A 1,716-nucleotide genomic window follows, 5' to 3' on the forward strand; every position below is an offset into this window, starting at 1 on the left:
TTCCTTGCTATTGCAGACTTGCAGTCTAGCTAGTGGGAATTGAGTACTTATTACAAACTGTTAATCTTTTACCAATACAACTTTTCATTGTATGATAATTCAGAAATTTGCAATACACTGGCGAGACGTTCTTTGATTTATCAAAAAGGTGTCAAGGGCCCAATTTCTGAGAAAAGAAAAACCAACATTTTAACTTAAAAAGTAATGTATGAACACCACATTGTAAATTTTAAATTCTGGTCACACAACTGCTACAAGTAAAGTTCAATCACCACTTGTAATCTACTCCATTATTAGTTGTTTAGGTTATTTTTGGGACATGTATAGTATACAATAATTTGAGCTACTAAGAATAGCAATGAAAGAAAGAGGGGAAATGCACAAAGATTATATACATTGACAATGAAAGTAGCATATTTACAAATGATCATGGTTACAAATCTCTCTCCTACTTGTTGTGGACAAAGGAGAAGAGGAGGATGTGGAGAAAGATGAAGCAGCAGAAGAAAATGAAGTAGAGTCATCAGAAGCAAGTCCCACAAGCAAATCAACAAAAGCTTGTACAATAATCCCATGGTTCATTTTACCATTCATTTTCAAGTACCACTCCAACAACTCTTCTAAACATTCCCAGTCTTTTAATCCATGACTCTCCACCATCTCCAACATTGATCCCTTGAAATCCTCGTATGGATCTTCGGATTCCATTGCCAAGACTACACTTTCTTTGAATGGCAACTCCTCGGTATTATCATAACAAGCATTAGTACTAGTACATATAGTGTCATTATCATACACATCCTGATCAAGAACACGAGTAGTACTTGTCGTCTTTGTTGTTGTTGTTGATAATATCGAATTGCAAGGCTCAAAAAACAGCCTATCAGATTGAACCCCACGTATGATCTGCTCGAGCTCATCGTCTAACTGATCCTCTGCTTGCTCACTAGTATCCGAAAGACTAGGAGAATATTCAGTGTTTGTGAACCAGCTGTAAGATGGCTTATCTACTGATGTTTGATCACTAATGCATGGATCCAAGAAAATAGAATTAACTGTCTTGAACATCAAGTCATCATCATTTTCGAAGCCAGCAGCTCTGAAAGAATAAGTTGTAGGGTGCTTGCAAGAGGAAGGCCATTGCCATTGATCACTTGATCTTTTCTTAAACATAGAAGGAAACTTCACTACCTTCTTTCCCATTTCTTGATATGATTCAATGTAAAAAACAACTTTTCTAAATTATAGAAGAATGTTATATGTTTATGTAAGTTTGAATGTGTTGAAGTATATGATAAGAGAGTAATAGATAAGACATAAATACAAATGTATTTATATGGGATAGGATGAGAGACATGGAAGTGGAGGAAGGTGGAAAGGAAGTGAGAGTAGTAGGGCCTTACATGACTATATTAAATTGGAGGTTTGAAGATTGAATATTTTTGTATTAAATGAACAACTCACAAGAAATGAACATAGCATTTACTTTTCTTCAATTAAAGTTGCATAATGTTACATATGATTTTTATAAATGATGGTAGGTTAGTATATTATGCTTCTGTCCCCTACCAAAATGTACATATGTCCATGACCTTTCAAATTGATTAGAAAGATAAAAATAAATAAATGTATGAACCATCAGGAAAAGAATCAAATTGGAAAAGAAACAAGAGAAGGGAGATTTGGTTTGATAATAATGAAATAAGAAACCTAATT

At 34.1% G+C, this 1,716-nt stretch overlaps 1 protein-coding gene across 1 annotated transcript; it reads right to left on the bottom strand.

Moving 5' to 3' along the window:
- Positions 1-232: 232 nt before the first annotated feature.
- On the bottom strand, positions 233-1,320 carry LOC141698063 (transcription repressor OFP13-like). Its single transcript, XM_074502668.1, has one exon. It carries the CDS (start codon positions 1,201-1,203, stop codon positions 418-420), a length of 786 nt encoding a protein of 261 aa, XP_074358769.1. The 5' UTR covers positions 1,204-1,320; the 3' UTR covers positions 233-417.
- Positions 1,321-1,716: the final 396 nt, after the last annotated feature.

This window comes from Apium graveolens, chromosome 11, assembly GCF_009905375.1.
Source record: "Apium graveolens cultivar Ventura chromosome 11, ASM990537v1, whole genome shotgun sequence".
In the NCBI taxonomy this organism is placed as follows: domain Eukaryota; kingdom Viridiplantae; phylum Streptophyta; class Magnoliopsida; order Apiales; family Apiaceae; genus Apium; species Apium graveolens.